A 15449-nucleotide genomic window follows, 5' to 3' on the forward strand; every position below is an offset into this window, starting at 1 on the left:
TCAATTTCTTGCACCAATGTTTTATAGTTTTCATTGTAGAGATCTTTTCTCTCTTGAAGTTTATTCCTAGGTATTTTATTTGTAGCTATTGTAAATGGGATTACTTTCTTGATTTTTTTTTCACATTGTTCACTGTTGGCATATAAAAATGCTACTGATTTTTGTACCTTGATTTTGTATCCTGCAACTTTACTGAATTTATCAGTTCTAATAGTTTTCTTGTGGGATCTTTAGTTTTTTATTTCAAATATAAGATTATATTATCTACCCACAAGCATAACTTCCTCCTTTTCAATTTGGATGCCCTTTATTTCTTTGTCTTATCTGATTGCTCTAGCTAGGACTTCCAGTTCTGTGTTGGATAACAGTGGTGACAGTGGGTATCCTTGTTCTGTTTCAGATTGTAGAGGAAAGGCTTTCAGTTTTCCCCATTCAGTGTAATCCTAGCTGTTGGTCTGTTGTGATGGTTTTTTATTGTGTTGAGCTATGTCCCTTCTATACTCAGTTTTTTGAGAGTTTCTTAAATTATGAAGGAATGTTGAATTTCATCAAATGCTTTTTAAGTGTCAATTGAAATGATCATATGGTTTGTGTCCTTCATTCTGTTGATAATGATGTATCACACTGATTGATTGTGTATGTCAAATGATCATTACATCCCTGGAATAAATTCCACTTGATCATGATGAATGATCATTTTAAAATGATGTTGAATTTGGTTTGCTAGTATGTTGTTGAAAATTTTTCTTGCACATTTTTGCGTCAGTGTTCATCAGAGATATTGGCCTATAGTTTTCGTTTTGTGATGTGTCTTTGACTGGTTTTGGTTTCAGGGTAATACTGGCCTTGTAAAATGACTTTGGAAGTATTTCCCTTTTCTCTGTTTTTCAGATTGGTATTAGTTCTTCTTTAAATGTTTGGTAGAAATCAACAGTGAAGCCTCGGATCCTGGGCTTTTCTTTGCTAGGAGACTTTTTATTACAGCTTCAATTGCATTACTTGTTTTTGGTCTATTCAGGTTTTGAATTTCTTCATGGCTCAATCTTGGTAGGTTGTATGTTGCTAGGAATTCATTCATTTCTTCTAGGTTTTCCAATTTATTTGCTAATATATTTCTAAATTTTCCAATTTATTTCTAACATATCATTAGTAGCCTCTAATAATCATTTGAATTTCTGCAGTATTGGTTGTAATGTCTCCTTTTTCATCTGTAATTTTATTTATTTAGGAGTTCTCCCATTTTTCTTAGCCTGGCTAAAGAGTTGCCAATTTTGTTTATCTTTTTGAAAAACCAACTTTTCATTTTGTTAATCTTCTCATCATTTTTATCATTTCAATTTCATTTATTTCTGCTCTGGTCTTTATTATCTCTTTTTCTACTAATTTTGGGTTTGGTTTGCTCTTGATTTTCTAATTCATTCAGATGTATTGTTACATTACTTATTTGAAGTTTTTCTACTTTTTTGATGTGGGTGCTTATTGCTATAAACTTTCTGCTTAGTACTGCTTTCATTGTGTCCTGTAAGTGTTGGTATGTTATGTTTCCATTTTCATTTGTTTCAAGAAATTTTTAAATTTCTTAATTTCTTCATTGTGCCACTGGCCATTTAGGAGCATATTGTTTAATTTCCATGTGTTTGTATAGTTTCCAAAATTCTCTTATTATTGATTTTGAGTTTTATTCCATTGTGGTCAGAGAAGATACTTGATATACTTTCAAATAAAAAAAAAAATTTAAGACTTGTTTTGTGGCCTAAAGTGTGGTCTATCCTTGAGAATGTTCTATGTGCTGAGGAGAAGAATGGGTATTCTGTAGCTGTTGGATGAAATGTTCTACAAACATCTATCAGGTCCATTTGGTCTACAGGGCTGATTATGTCCAATGTTTCTTATTTGGTGTCCTCTCTGGATGACCTGCCCAGTGCTGAAAGTTGGGTGTTGAAATCTCCAGCTATTATCGTATTGGGGTGTATCTCTCTCTTTAGCTCTTTGCTTTATATATCTGGGTGGTCCATGGTTGGGTGTATGTGTATGCAACTGTTATATCCTGTTGCTGAATTGACCCCTTTATCATTACATAATGACCTTCTTTGCCTCTTTTTATAGTTCTTGTCTTGGAATCTCTGTTGTCTTATAATAAGTATACCTATTCCTGTTTTTTTGTATTCCATTTGCATATCTTTTTTTAATCCTTTATTTTTAGTCTATGTGTATCTTTATTGGTAAAGTATGTTTCTTGTAGGCAACAGATTATTGGGTCTTGTGTCTTTTATCCATTGAGCCACTCTGTGTCTTTTGATTGGAGAGGTTAGTCCATTTATAGTCAATGTTATCATTGTTAAGTAAGGACTTCTTCGATTTAAAAAATTTTTTGATGGTTTTTGCTGTCTACTCTCCCTTCTTGTCTTCCTTTTAGCGAAGGTGATTTTCTCTAGTGGTATGTTTTAATTTCTTGCTTTTTTATTTTTTGTGTATCTGTTGTATGTTTTTTTTATTTGAAGTTACCATGAGGCTTGAAAATAATATAACCCATGATTTTAGACTGGTAACAGTAACTGCATAAACAAACAAAATAACAAGCAAAAATAAAACTGATGAAAACGCTATATTTTAACTTTATCTCCCTGATTTTTAACTTTTTGTTGTTTCTACTTATATCTTAGTATACTATGTCTTCTAAAGTTGTTGTAGTTATTTTTGGTTGGTTCATATGTTCATCTTTCCACTTAAGATATGAATAACTAATACACCACAGTTAGTGTTATAACATTCTGTGTTTTTCTGTGTACTTACTATTACCAGTGAGCTTCCCACCTTCATATAATTTCTTATTGCTCATTGACATCCTTTTCTCTCTGATTTAAAAACTTCTTGTAGCATTTCTTATAGGACAGGTCTGGTGTTGATGAAATCCCTCAGAGTTTGCCTGGGAAAGTCTTTATTTCTCCTTCATATTTAAAGAATACTTGTCCTAGATGTACTATTCTAAGCTAAAAGTTTATTTTCCTTCAGTACTTTAAATGTGTCACGCTACTCTCTCCTGGCCTATAAGGTTTCCATTATGAAGTTGGCTGCCAGACATATTGGAACTCCTTTGTATGTTATTTGTTTCTTTTCTCTTGCTGCTTTTGGGATCCTTCATTTATCCTTGACCTTTGGGAGTTTGATTATTAAATGTCTTGAGGCAGTCTTATTTGGATTAAATCTGCTTGGTGTTCTATAACCTTCTTGTACTTGAATATTGATATCTTTCTCTTGGTTTGAGAAGTTTTGTTATTATCCCTTTGAATAAACTTTCTACTCTGATCTCTCTCTCTTTCTCTCCCCCCTCCCCCCACTTTAAGGCCAGTAACTCTTAGATTTGCCTCTTAGAGGCTATTTTCTAGATCTTGTAGGCATGCTTCATTCTTTTCGATGGTTTCTTCTGACTGTGTATTTTCAAATAGTCTAACTTCAAGCTCACTAATTCTTCTGCTTGATTAATTCTGCTGTTAAGAGACTCTGATGCATTCTTCAGTATGTCTGTTTCATTTTTCAGTTCTAGAGTTTGTTTGATTCCTTTTAATCACTTTAATCTCTTTGTTAAAGTTATTCAATAGGATTCTGAATTCCTTCTTTGTGTTATCTTGAATTTTGTTGAGCTTCCTTAATGCAACTATTTTGAATTCTCTGTCTGAAAGGAAACATATCTCTGTCTCTCCTGGATTGGTCACTGGTGCCTTATTGAGTTATTTTGGTGAGATCATGTTTTCCTGGATGGCCCTGATGCTTGTGGATGTTCGTCAGTGTCTGGGCGTTGAAGAGTTAGGTATTAATTGCAGTCTTTGCAGTCTAGGCTTGTTTGTACCCATCCTTTCTGGGAAGGCTTTCCAAATATTTGAAGGGACTTGGGTATTATAATCTAAATATTTGGTTACTGCAGCCATATCTGCATTAGGGGATACTCTAAGCACAGTAATACTGTGGCTCCTGCAGACTTGTAGAGATATTGCCTGGGTGGTCTTGGGTAAGGTCCAGGAGAATTCCCTGGATTACAGGCAGAGACTCTTGTTCTCCTCTCTTTTCCCCAAATGAATGGGGTTTATCTTTCTGCACTCAGCTGCCTGGAGCTGGGGGAGGGGTGACACACACACCCAAGTGGCCACCAACACAGCACTGAGTCTTGCCCAAGGCGTGCAGTGGACCGCTGCCTGGCTACCACCTATGTTCACTCAAAGCCCAGGGGCTCTTCAGTCAATGGGTGGCACATCCAGCCAGGCTTCTGTCCTTCCCCTCAGGCCCCCAGCCCCAGATGGGTCTGGAGATGCCATCCGAGAGCCAAGGGCTGGAGTTGGAAACCTTAGGAATCTACCTGGTGCTCTATTCTACTGTGGCTGAACTGGCACCCAAACCACAAGATAAAGTCCTCCCCTTTCCTCAAGCAGAGGGGTCTCTCCCCATGGCCACCACTGCCCCAGGCCCATGGTGAGTACTGCCTGGCTACTGCCAATGTTCACTTGTGGCGAATGTTGCCTGGCCTATGTCTCTCCCTTCAGGGGAGGGGGCTGCCCTCTGGCTTAGGGCAAGTCCAAAAATGCCATCAGGGTCCCCAGAAGCCCACTTGGTTCTCTACCCCATGATGGCTGGGCTGGTGCCCAAGCTGCAAGACAAAGTCCCCTTTGCTCTTCCCTGTCCTTTCCTCAAGCAGAAGGAATCTCTCCCCATCACTACTGTGGCTGAAAATGTGCTGGGTCACACCTGAAGCCAGCACTGCTCTGAGTTTCACCCAAGGCCAATGGCAAGTACTACCTGGCTCTCACTGCTGATTATTCAAAGCCCAATGGCTCTTTAGTCAGCGGGAAATAAATCCTGCTAGGTCTGGGTTCTTCCCCTCAAGGCATCAGGTTCCCTTCTGGCCCAGATTATGTCTAGAAATATCTGGGAGCTGGGGCTTGGAATGGAGGCCCCAAGACTCTGTGTTGTGCTGTATTTACTGCAACTGAGCTGGTGTTCAAGGTGCAAGACAAAAATCCTCTTTACTCTCCCTCTCCTCAAGCAGAAGGAAGTAGTCTCTCCCGGGCCTGTGAGCTGTGCTGCCTGGGATTAGGGGAGAGGTGGTGCGAGCATTCCCATGGCTGCCCCAGCTGGTATCTCACTACACCATGTGCACCCCAAGTCCACTTGCCCTGAGCTCAGCATAGCAGTAGGATTTGCACAGGAATCTCAGCCCTGTGGCCAGGACTGTCTTTCATGTTTATTTAGGACCCCAGGGCACTTTAGCCCGCGGTGGCGGAGCTTGCTGAAACTCAGCTCAGGTTCCAACAGCTGGGATGGACAATTTGCCTGTAGCTAGGGCTGGTCTAAATGCTCCTTCCATGGGCACCAGCTGAGTTCTGAGTTCTGTCTGGTGTGTGTTTCTGCTGTGACAGGGTAGCACTGAGTTCCGATCCGAAGTCCCAAAATTATTGTGCTCTTGACAGATCCTCTCTCCATGCCACAGGGCCGCTGCCAGGGAATGGGGGAGGAGTGGCATAGGCAATTCAAAACTGTCTTTCTTACCCTCTTTAGTGCCTCTTTGCTTAATATCATGTTAAAACCAGGTACTGTGATTGCTCACCTGATCTTGTGTGTATAGTTTCAATTTGGTGTTCCTCTGTCTCCCTCCCCCAAACTCTCACTTTTTACAAATATTTTGAATGCTGCTTAGTTTTAAAATACAGACTACTAGCTTTTTTTTAAAAGCATGTTGTACTGATAGCTTAAAAAAATTAAGAGTATGGCATAATTTTAAAAATAATTTAAAAAATATTAAGACACACTCATTGAAATTAGAAAACACAAATTATTCCACTCATGTAAAACTTCTTGTGTAGTATTTCATTTTCAGTATGTTCCATGCTATTTTCTCCCTAACTGGACTCTACTATCCATGCAGTTTTATAACCTGCTTGTTGTACTTACCCTTCTATCCCAAGCATTTTATGTCATTCGATAGTCTTTGTAGTCATTATTTCAATATATCTATAGTATTCAATCATAGGAATTATAAGATGGTAAAACCCATTTGCCTTCCTGAATTTTAGGGCATTTGTATTTTTCTTTATTCTGTTACAAATATTGTTGCTATGAATGTTCTCATACAAAAGCCACCGCACACCTCTCTGATAATTCACTTAATATTTACGCAGCAAGGTGGACTGCTCCATTAACAGGAATGCACATTTTGGGACTTTTAATACATATGCCCTAATGGCCCTCCAGAGGGTTGTGCCAATTTACACTGTAACAGACTCTGAGCACCTATATCCTTCATGGCATGATTTCATACAATCTCTCTTTCTGGTCTGTTCTGCCTTGAGCCTAGAGAGCCCATTTAGTTTTCAGTCCCTAGTGGAACCATATGCCTTTTGGGGCATTTACATAGCTTTCCAAGTGCCTGAGAGAATTCCATTCAGACAGCGATGAGCTGTTCTCACTCTGAAATTGGGGAAGGAAACCACAGGAAAATGGTACATCTTTTGTTCAGAAGAATTTCCTGACTGACCTGTTAGGGAGCAGTCTAGTTGTTTGGGGACTTGCAACCTTTATTCACTGAAAAGTTTTTAAAACAAGACAAGCATGCCTATTTCTGGGAAGGCCTGTGTGTGGCTCTGGAACTGGCTTGGGTGATCTTTTCAGGATTCTCTGGCATCATGTGGGGAAAGTACTTGATAGCTCCATTTTATAAGCCACGTTGATTTGTTTAAATGCTTAGACAACTTAAATTCTGCTGAACCCGGTGTCCCAATGAGCAGAGACATCAAGCTTATCTTGGTCCTGGCTTGTAGGGAGTGCTGCATTGCAAATTAGTGATTTTAACCAAACAGCTAGTTTTTAAGGAAAGAATAGGTTGGCGAGATTTAAAAACTTATCACTGATTAGAGAAACAGCACATCAAGACCTTATCTGTGACATGGATATATACTATGATTTTGGCGAGGTGGTAGGGTAGGGAGAAGGGAGGGAAGAAGCAGAGGCCTTGAAAGGATGAGTCTGGCTTTTCTCTTGGAATAACGGCAGCCGAGTGGCTGTTCTGCTAGGGACTTAATAAAACTAAACAAATATTACCTGCAAAGAAATGCATAGAGACAGAAAGTATGACTAAAGACATACCTGCTACTGTTGCTCTTCTTTTGAAAATCCTGATTCTAGTGATATTTTTGGCTATGGGACATCTAATTATAAAAGTAAGGTGGCTGGGCACGGTGGCTCATGTCTGTAATCCCAGCACTATGAGAGGTTGAGGCCGGCAGATCACTTGAGGTCAGGAGTTCAAGACCAGCCTGGCCAACATGGTGAAACTTTAAGTCTGCTAGGGACTTAATAAAACTAAACAAATATAACCTGCAAAGAAATGCATAGAGACAGAAAGAAGACTGGTGATTGCCAGAGCCTCTGGGGGGTGGGAAAGAGGAGTAACTGCTTTCTGGGTACAGGGTTTTCTTTTGGGATGATGACACTTTTTGGAACTAGATAGGGGTGATGGTTGTACCTCACTGGGAATATCCTAAATGCTACTAAATTAGTCAACTTTTAAATGGTTAATTTTGTTGTGTGAATTTCACTTCAATTTTTTAAAAATGAGAAGTACATTGCTTAAAAAAAAACAACAAAAAAGCCCCCACAAAAACAAAACAACAAAAAAGCTACCTCCAAAGGATTTTTCTGTTAAGCTACTCAGAAGTCTCGCCTTTCAGGCAAGCTGTGTTTGGCCAGAAAAGAGAGAAAACAAAATCCCTAGCCCCGGGTACGTAGAATAGCAAGTTAAATCTGAAGGAAACTGCACAGATCATACTGGGTGGTTCTTTTGGTGGGGACCTCAAAGTGTATCCTCCCTCCACTTTTCAGAGAAGGATACAATGCCTGGAGAGACACGTCCAAACCCACTGAAATCCTCACCAAGCTCTGCAAAGACAACAAGCTGGATGGACCCTACTTTCACCCTGGGAAAATACAGATAGGAAACCAAGTCTTTTCCGGAAAAACTGCCTTCACTGAAGAGGACACTGGTAACTCCCTGCAAAATACCTGCTGCTGTTGCTCTTCTTTTGAAAATCCTGATTCTAGTGATATTTTTGGCTATGGTGGCCGGGCACGGTGGCTCACATCTGTAATCCCAGCACTATGAGAGGCTGAGGCAAGCGGATCACTTGAGGTCAGGAGTTCAAGGCCAGCCTGGCCAACATAGTGAAACCCTGTCTCTACTAAAAATACAAAAATTAGCCATGCGTGGTGGTGGGTGCCTGTAATCCCAGCTACTGAGGAGGCTGAGGTACGAGAATCACTTGACCCCAGGAGGTGGAGATTGCAGTGACCAGAGATTGTGCCACTGCACTCCAGCCTGGACAATAGAGCAAGACTCAGTTTCAAAAAAAAAAAAAAAAAATGCATGCTCATAGGTAGACAGTGTGGAAAGTGAGGAGAAGAATGAATATCACTCATAATCCCCAAGTTCAGATTCAACCACGCTATTCACTGGCATATTCTCTTGCACTTGTGTGTGACTTGAGAATATATCACATTTTTACAGAATTATAAATATATAGTTTTATGTCCAGCTTTGAAAATTTCCAATAATGATTCTCCTTTGTTCTTTGAAATGATTAGTGATGATATGCCTTTTTATGGCTATGCCATTTACTTACATTGTATTCTTTTTTTTGTAGTGACAATGCTATAATGAACTTCCTTATACATATATTTGTGTGTTTCTGATATTTCTATAGTATAGGTCACAGAAGTAAAATTGTTGTGTCAGAAGGTGGGCAATAGTCTTGAAGTGAATATTATATAGCATAAATAATTGAACACAACCCAAATTACCCCCATAAATGTTATACCAGTAACTATCCTATTTTAACACCAAGTAGTAGATTTTCCACGTGAACATCCTAGGACATAACACTCCCAGAGAGGCTTCCATATATTTAGAGTGAGGGAAAAAAATCACATTCACTTTAATGATACAGAAGAATTCTCGTACTGTCACACTGTGTTAGTCTGTTCTCGCATTGCTGTGAGGAAATGCCTGAGACTGTGTAATTTATAAAGAAAAGGGGTTTCATTGGCTCACGGTTCTGCAGGCTCTATGGGAAGCATAGTAGCATCTGCTTGGCTTCTGGGGAGGCCTCAGGAAACTTGCAGTCATGGTGGAAGGCAAACGGGGAGCCCGCATGGCACACACATGGCCAGAGCAGGACAAAGAAAGTGGGGAAGTGCTACACATGGTTTTTTTTTTTTTTGAGATGGAGTTTCATTCTGTCACCTAGGCTGGAGTGCAGTGGCATGATCTCGACTCACTGCAACCTCCACTTCCCGAGTTCAAGCGATTCTCCTGCCTCAGCCTCCTGGGGAACTGGGATTACAGGTGTACACCACCACACGTGACTAATTTTTGTATTTTTAGTAGAGTTGGGGTTTCACCATGTTGGCTAGGCTGGTCTTGAACTCCTGACCTCAGGTGATCTGCCCGCCTCGGCCTCCCAAAGTGCTGGGGTTACAGATGTGAGCTACCACGCCTGGCAGTGCTACACATTTTTAAACAATCAGATCTTGTGAGAACTCTATCACGAGAACAGCACTAGGGGGATTGTGCTAAATCATCCATGAGAAACTGCCCCCATGATCCAGTCACCTTCCCACCAGCCCCTACCTCCAACACTGGGGATTACAGTTCGCCATGAGATTTAGGCAGGGACACAGACCCAAACCATATCACTCGCTCATGCATTTGATGCTGTAAAGTGTCCTACATATGGTTCAGTACTTTTGATACAATGAGCCCAGTTAAGGGCCTGAGGTCACTGTATCAAAAGTATTGAACCATACGTAGGATGCTTTGACACTATGTTGACCCCTACCACTTTGATACCAAGATTTCCTTTTACCTTGTTATTTCAAGTCCAGAAACTCATTGAAGGTTCTTACATGCAGATTATTGATATTAATGATATATTGAGAAAAATATTTATTCACAATATACTCTATTAAGTCAATTTAGTTCTTTGGTCAGTATTCTACATGATTAATTTCAGACATGATTCTACATGATTAATTTCAGACTTCTAGTAAGTCTGAAATTATGTTCATAAGATGAGTTCCTGGCTGCTTAAACTTTAACAAAGATTTATTCATTGATTTCTTGTGTGTCTCTATCAACTTTTACTGATTGTAATTACTGCTATTGGGAGATTTTTTGTGGCCCCTTTATTTTTATTATTCATTTTTGTGGGTACATAATAGGTATTTATATTTATGGGATAAATAAAACATTTACACAAGCATGCAATATATAATAATCACAATCACATCATGTAAAACGGGGCATTGTGGTCCCCTATTTTTAAATTTTCCTATATCAGATTAGGCCATTCTAAACTTTGTCAATATGTTATTCAACAATGTTTGTATTGTGTTGTGAGTATCGTTTCCACCTGTGGTTTTTATTATGAATAACCTTCTTTGGTAGAATGGCAGATGAGAGGACATTTCCTGCAGGTGGGTGTAGGTAGGAGAGAAATCTAAAGCAACCGTGAGAAGACAAAAGACGTCCCCATGGATGGACACTGTGCCCATTGTGCCTCACTTAGAGCCACCCTGATTTTCCAGGCCCTCTCACAGCATGTTAGCAAACAAACAGTTGTGGAGCGAACTCCAAAAATGTACCCTCTCCAGTACCTTGAAGCCATGTTTGTGATCTGTAGATCTTTAGGGGGAGGGTGGAGCCCCTACTCCAGGACCAAGACTGCTCTCTGGGTCCTCTTGTGAACTAGTCTAATTTCCCTCTCTCTAAACTTTCTCTTTCCCCTTCCCTTCTATCTCCACCTCTTTCCATCCTTCTTTTCATCTTCTTCTGTTTTTTTTTTTTTTTTTCTTTCCCTGTTCCTTGGTACACTTTATTTATTTTAAGACAGAGTCCCTGCTCTGTCACCCAGGCTGAAGTGCAGTGGCATGATCTCAGCTCACTGCAACCTCTGCCTCCCGGGTTCAAGCGATTCTCCTGCCTCAGCCTCCTGAGTAGCTGGGATTATAGGCACCCACCATTACACCTGGATAATATTTTGTATTTTTAGTAGAGACAGGGTTTTGCCATGTGGGCCAGGCTGGTCTTGAACTCCTGACCTCAAGTGATCCACCCACCTTGGCCTCCCAAAGTGCTGGGATTATAGGTGTGAACCACTGCACCCAGCCCCTCGGTACATTTAAATAAGCCTCTACGTGTTTAAAAATGCATATGGCAGCCCATCACTGTCTCCTTGCAGGAACACACACCTGACAAGTTTGTCTTTCTTTCCTGCAGATGAGACAGTGGAGTCTTATGAACACCTGGCCCTCAAGGTTTTACATTCTTGGGAAGATATCCCAGAAGTCGGATGCAGACTGGTTCCCGAGCACATAGAAACTCGGCCGCTGTACCACAAGGATAAGCCAGGAATGGAGCAGGTAGTGGGCGAGACTTTTCTGGCCCTAAAAGTTCATCTTGTGTACCACAGGGTAATGGTTTTCATCCAGGAACAATTTTGACCTTCCCTCAGGAACATTTAGCAATGTCTGGAATCATTTTGTGTTGTCACAGGTAGGTGGGGTTGCTACTGGCATATAGTGGGTAGAGGGCAAGGATGCTGCTGAATTAAACATCCTAGAAAACACAAGATAGCTTCCCTCCAACAAGGAATTATCTAGCCTAAAATATCAATAATACTGAATTTGAGAAGCTCTGCCCTGGAGTCGGTGTTCAACTTAGTACTGCTTTTTATGATTTGAGTTACCAAACACTTTTGGAAGAATGTTGGAGATTTGAAAAACTTAACCCATTGGGTATGCCCAGGACTTTGTCCAAAATCTATCTGTAAGCACACAGTCTAATGATAACACACTTTTCTCAGAGAAGCAGTAGGTGGTAGGTTACCTTAAAGAACTGGTAAGAAGCAGCTGTGTGGAAAAAATACCTAGAGAGCTGGGCTAGGAGTCAGAAGGGAAGACAAGATAAACTTTGTGAAGAGCCTTCCGTGTACTAGGACCTTTGCGTAAATTATCTCAACTATTTAGGATGACCATAGAATTGTTTATCCAAACGGGGGCCATTTGGGAGTGAACAAGGGCACTGTTAATAATCAAGCTGGTACAAGGAACACACACCAGGATTTTCCTGAACAGGGGAGTGTGTGACACTTTCTTCTTATTCCTTAATGCAGCCTCGTGATGGGCTTATTATGATCCTCACTTTTACAATGAGGAAATTGAGGTTCAGAGAGCTCAATTAATTTGCTCTGAATTACTCAGTTGGAGAGCAGTAGAGATGGAATTTAGCCCAGGCAATTTGCATCCCTGGTCCACGCCAGGTTCACACCCCAAGCCAGCTTCTGTCCCAGCTCTGGACTCACTCACTGATGGGCAAATCATGTGAGTTTGATTATAACGGGTCAGGAACACTCACCCTGCTATCCCAGAGGTATTGGGATGTAGACCTAGTGATTGCATGTGTGGAGGAGCACGTTGAGAGGGTAAACCATTATCAGATGTAGAAGCTTATAGTTGTTTCCTGAAATTCACTGCCAGGTGTTTGAAATCATCTGGTTACTAGGATCCTTCATTTGGCTGGTCAGATGTGGCTTTCTGATTAATTCACCCTTTTCTAATTTTCTAAAAATTTTCTAATAATTTATTAGAAAATAAATCATCCTGCTTTTCTCTATTCAATTGGTCTTCTTCCCGAATGCAAAACCTTTGCTTACATTTCCTCTTCCTCTGAAGAGTCACTGTTTCCTAGCCAAAGTCCCTTTCCCATGCAAATCCTACATCATCTTCATGCTGCGGTGGAGCCCCACCTCATTCATATAAAATCCACCCTTGCCCCATCATCCCAACCCACATCCCTTACTCCCCTCTTGCCTGAGCTGACAGCGTTCTTAGAATGTATACAACAGAGCTGGGCATGGACTCCACAGGGCTTCTCACATGGGCTCTTAAATCTCTTGTACCAGGGTAAAATCTGATGTATGGGGTTCAAGGACATGGATGGGAGGCTCTGTTCTGCCACTAATTAGCCACAGAACTTCAGATAAACTTTGTTGACTTCTCTGAGCTTTAGTTTCTTTATGTATAGAACAGAATCCTGGCTGGGGTAAACATTAACAGAGATAATGGATGTAAAATTACACTGAAGCATGATCTTTGTGACAGATGGGATTATCACCTTTTTAATCCTTAGGAATTTACGGAAAGAGCAAGGTCTCTGGAGTCAACACACAAGGGTTGAATACAGACTCTGCTATGTATTGTGTATTAAGCGTGGGCAAAATATTTTTTCCTCTGTCAAAAAGGAATAATAACACCTACCTGGTGGGGATGTTGCAAGAGTTCATAAGATAATGTGTGTCAAGTGTATAGATAGCATTATGTCTACCCCCTAAGTTGATACTCAATTTATGCTCTAATTCCTAAATATACACACACAGAAGTCAACAGATATGCTAAATAGACATCTATAAAACTACCAAGCTATACGTAATACCTATTTTTACTAAAAGGATCTTATACAACCATGAATTATCAATTACTCATGTCCCTCAGCCCCCTCCCAAAGCTAAAGAAGATTTTTTTTCTTAACAAGGGCCGCCTGCAGATGTGGGTAGACATGTTTCCCAAGGATATGCCTCAACCTGGACCTCCTGTTGACATCTCTCCAAGGCGACCCAAAGGGTATGTCAGCTGTAGCCCCAGCTTTAGGGGAAGATACCAGGATAGCAGATAAAAGAATCATGACATTTTATCTGGTGTCTGACAGGTTACCTGATCATCATACCTCACTATCCACTTGGCCAGTTTTACAGGAGCTGGTGGTGGCCCCTGTCTTAAGGGAGGGACTTCTGAGTTTCCAGTTCCTCATCTGAAAAATGCTGGTTAATAGAAGGAAGACCTGCTCAGAGGAATACATGTCCTTGATGGTTCTAAGGTCTCCAGCTTGGATACTTGGTTCTGACAGAACCAAGCCCCTGAGTGTTGATATTTCTGAACTTGGTAAACTTTAGGAAACTTACAGACCAAAGGCAATGCTAGAACCACACAGACAGCAACTGACTCAGCTTTCAAGGTCATTGACTTAATTCTTCCTTCTCCCATCCCAGATATGAATTGAGAGTGACCATCTGGAACACTGAAGATGTCATTTTAGAGGATGAGAATTTCTTCACAGGCCAAAAATCGAGTGATATTTATGTGAAAGGGTAAGGTTATCAACAAACTCCAACCTCCCTTTTCCTTCCTCACCTTTTTAAACTCTAACCAAATCTATGCCTCATGGAGGATACTAAACCCACAGCCCACAAAAGGAGCCATCTTACTTCGTTAGATAAGGCCACTTTCTTTGTCTAATATTTGTCTTATTGTCATTTTGCTAAAAATTATTACCTTATAAAAATATTTTGGGTTTCGGAGCAAGATGGCCTAATAGGAACAGCTCCAGTCTCCAGCTCCCAGCGCGAGTGACACAGAAGACCAGTGATTTCTGCATTTTCAACTGAGGTACTGGGTTCATCTCACTAGGGAGTGCCGGACAATTGGTGCTGGTCAGCTGCTGCAGCCTGACTAGCGAGAGCTGAAGCAGGGCAAGGCATCGCCTCACCTGGGAAGTGCAAGGGGGAAGGGAATCCCTTTTCCTAGCCAGGGGAACTGAGACACACAACACCTGGAAAATCGGGTAACTCCCACCCCAATACTGCGCTTTAAGCAAACGGGCACACCCGGAGATTATATCCCACCCCTGGCCGGGAGGGTCCCACGGCCACGGAGCCTCCCTCATTGCTAGCACAGCAGTCTGCGATCTAACTGCAAGGCAGCAGCGAGGCTGGGGGAGGGGCGCCCGCCAGTGCTGAGGCTTAAGTAAGTAAACAAAACCGCTGGGAAGCTCGAACTGGGTTGAGCTCACAGCAGCTCAAGGAAACCTGCCTCTCTCTGTAGACTCCACCTCTGGGGACAGGGCACAGCTAAACAACAACAACAAAAAAAGCAGCAGAAACCTCTGCAGACGCAAACGACTCTGTCTGATAGCTTTGAAGAGAGCAGTGGATCTCCCAACATGGAGGTTGAGATCTGAGAAGGGACAGACTGCCTGCTCAAGTGAGTCCCTGACCTCTGAGTAGCCTAACTGGGAGACATCCCCCCCTAGGGGCACCCCACACCTCACAGGGTGGAGTACACCCCTGAGAGGAAGCTTCCAAAGTAAGAATCAGACAGGTATACTTGCTGTTCAGCAATATTCTATCTTCTGCAACCTCTGCTGCTGATACCCAGGGAAACAGGGTCTGGAGTGGACCTCAAGCAATCTCCAACAGACCTACAGCTGAGGGTCCTGACTGTCAGAAGGAAAACTATCAAACAGGAAGGACACCTATACCAAAACCCCATCAGTACATCACCATCATCAAAGACCA

General features: G+C 41.4%; 1 protein-coding gene across 1 annotated transcript in view; it reads left to right on the top strand.

The window, feature by feature from the left end:
* Positions 1–15449, top strand: part of FER1L6 (fer-1 like family member 6) — a 177417-nt gene that overhangs the window by 134448 nt on the left and 27520 nt on the right. The window contains 4 exon segments of the mRNA XM_033202929.1: positions 7867–8027; positions 11318–11460; positions 13631–13719; positions 14145–14243. Of these exon segments, the coding sequence (XP_033058820.1) occupies positions 7867–8027; positions 11318–11460; positions 13631–13719; positions 14145–14243 (492 nt within the window).

The sequence above is a fragment of the Trachypithecus francoisi genome, unplaced genomic scaffold (assembly GCF_009764315.1).
Source record: "Trachypithecus francoisi isolate TF-2019V2 unplaced genomic scaffold, Tfra_2.0 Lachesis_group7, whole genome shotgun sequence".
In the NCBI taxonomy this organism is placed as follows: Eukaryota; Metazoa; Chordata; class Mammalia; order Primates; family Cercopithecidae; genus Trachypithecus; species Trachypithecus francoisi.